Source organism: Sciurus carolinensis, chromosome 2, assembly GCF_902686445.1.
Source record: "Sciurus carolinensis chromosome 2, mSciCar1.2, whole genome shotgun sequence".
In the NCBI taxonomy this organism is placed as follows: Eukaryota; Metazoa; Chordata; class Mammalia; order Rodentia; family Sciuridae; genus Sciurus; species Sciurus carolinensis.
Window position 1 is genome coordinate 178010995 of NC_062214.1, and position 2133 is coordinate 178013127.

At 31.4% G+C, this 2133-nt stretch overlaps 1 protein-coding gene across 1 annotated transcript; it reads left to right on the forward strand.

The window, feature by feature from the left end:
* Positions 1-1267: 1267 nt before the first annotated feature.
* Positions 1268-1432, forward strand: LOC124978319 (DNA-directed RNA polymerases I, II, and III subunit RPABC4-like). The gene has a single exon (XM_047542589.1). It carries the CDS (start codon positions 1268-1270, stop codon positions 1430-1432), a length of 165 nt encoding a protein of 54 aa, XP_047398545.1.
* Positions 1433-2133: the final 701 nt, after the last annotated feature.

Genomic DNA, 2133 nt, shown 5'->3' on the forward strand with positions numbered 1-2133 from the left:
TATGTATAACAAACCCAAGGCCAACGTCATACTAAATGCAAAAAATACTTTAAAAATATTTTTTAATTAGGCACAAGACCAGGATGTGCACTCTTACACACTTTTATTCAATATAGTTCTTGAAATTCTAGTCAGAACAATCAAGCAAGAAAAAGAAATTAAAGAAATACAAACAAGAAAAGAAGTCAAATTATCTTCGTTGCTGATGACATGATTCTAAATTTAGAGACCCAAACACTCCACCAGAAGAGACTAAAAACATTTTTATGAAGACTAAATGAAAAATGGCATGGTATTGGTACCAAAATAGACAGGTAGATCAATGGTACATAATAGAGGACATGGACATGCTAGCATATTTCTAATGGCAAAATAGTAGATGCAAACTACATGTTGAATCATGAGGAGTATAAATTAGTAAATTGTAGTTTATAATATATAATGAAATATTTTGTCCTCACAGATTTTTGGAAGAATACTCAATGTCATAAAACTATATCCAAGGTATAATATAAAGATATTTTAAAGTAGAACATAAAAATATGTGGGAATGCAAAATCTTACACAATCAAGTTCATCATACTATGCTTATAATCATGATAAAGGTGGGAAAGTACAAAAATTCAACAATTCATAAATAATATTCTACCATACAGTGGGATATTGTGAAGTTATGCCAAGGATTACAAGATACTTTCCCAACATTCTATCCTACCCCTCTTTCTTAATAACATAACCCTAATTCTCCTTGCAGGTACTTCCTATATAAAATGCTATGGTTTCCCAAACTCCTTCACAGGTAGGAGTTGATCATGAGATTAGGTGATCATGAGATGGTGTTCTTGTCAATGAGATAAAAGTAAAATTATTCTGAGTAGAACTTCTGAGAATATTGTTTTAAAGAACAGAAAACTGGTAGGTTTCCATTTTCTCAATCTTCCATAAATGCTTCTGTTGAGGGCACAGTAGCTGAAGTTCTGACAGCCATCACAGACCCTGTGACAATCCTGAGGATGGACACCATGTATTAAGCTTTGTAGAACAGAAATATAAAAATGCCCTGGATCTTTAATAGCTATATATATGCCCAACATGCATAGAGTGAGTTTCTTCTGGACTTGTTTAATATTAAAGAAATGTAAACTTCTCTCTTAAGTCACTAATTTGAGTTATCTGTTATATGCAAACTTAAACTTACCTAAAAAAGCAATTATTTAAAAATATGGAAAATGCAGGGAAAATTCTCCATGTTGTGTAAGTACTAGGAATGGACACCCAGAAGGATGTTCAACCCCCAAAGCAGCAGCCAATGATATTTATCTGTGGAGAATGTCAAACAGAAAATTTAATAAAATCCAGGGAGCCCATCAGATACAGAGAATGTAGATGTAGAGTAATGTACAAGAAAAAAAAAAAGACTGGTGGTTTTTGATGCTCAATAAAACCTGGAAATTCAGAAGAGTGTCTTCCTTTGTACTAGAATTTGACCCTTTAATATTTCTCATTATTATATAGCTTTTCATTTAGCACACTTACCTTATATATACAACTATATACAAATTATTTCAATTTATATCATTTTCCAAACCAAATTGTGGTTAGGTAGCAATAATTTGTATAATTTTTTTTGTTTTATTAAATGACTTATTTTTAAAAATTATTATGTTCAATGATATTGGTTAAAATAGGTAATCAAGGCAAATCCTCCCACTGAGAACAAATAAAATTATTAATTTTTAAAAGATTACTTGAATCTATGAGCAATAAGAAGGCAGCAAAAAATTACAGGGCAAAGATTTAGGAGAAATGGACAGAAAAACAGATCTAGCATCTGGTGACACTTTGATAGTAAGACTGTTGATAGATTCTGGAAGGGCAGCTGAAAGACTAACAGCCAAGGTAGAGCTTTTAAAAAAACTTTGAGGATAAAGGGATAAAAATTTGAAATCTAAGACCCCAGTGCTTTATATGAGGATCAGAAAAAGCTAAACTTTAGAAGCAAGAAAAAAAATCAGAAATATACCAACCCTCAAAGGGAATGAACATGAAATTCCAACAATTTCAAATCCTTAAATTAGATTAAGCTTATTCTATATAGTTTATGTCCCTAGCCACTTTCCAAGAGCGAATGTA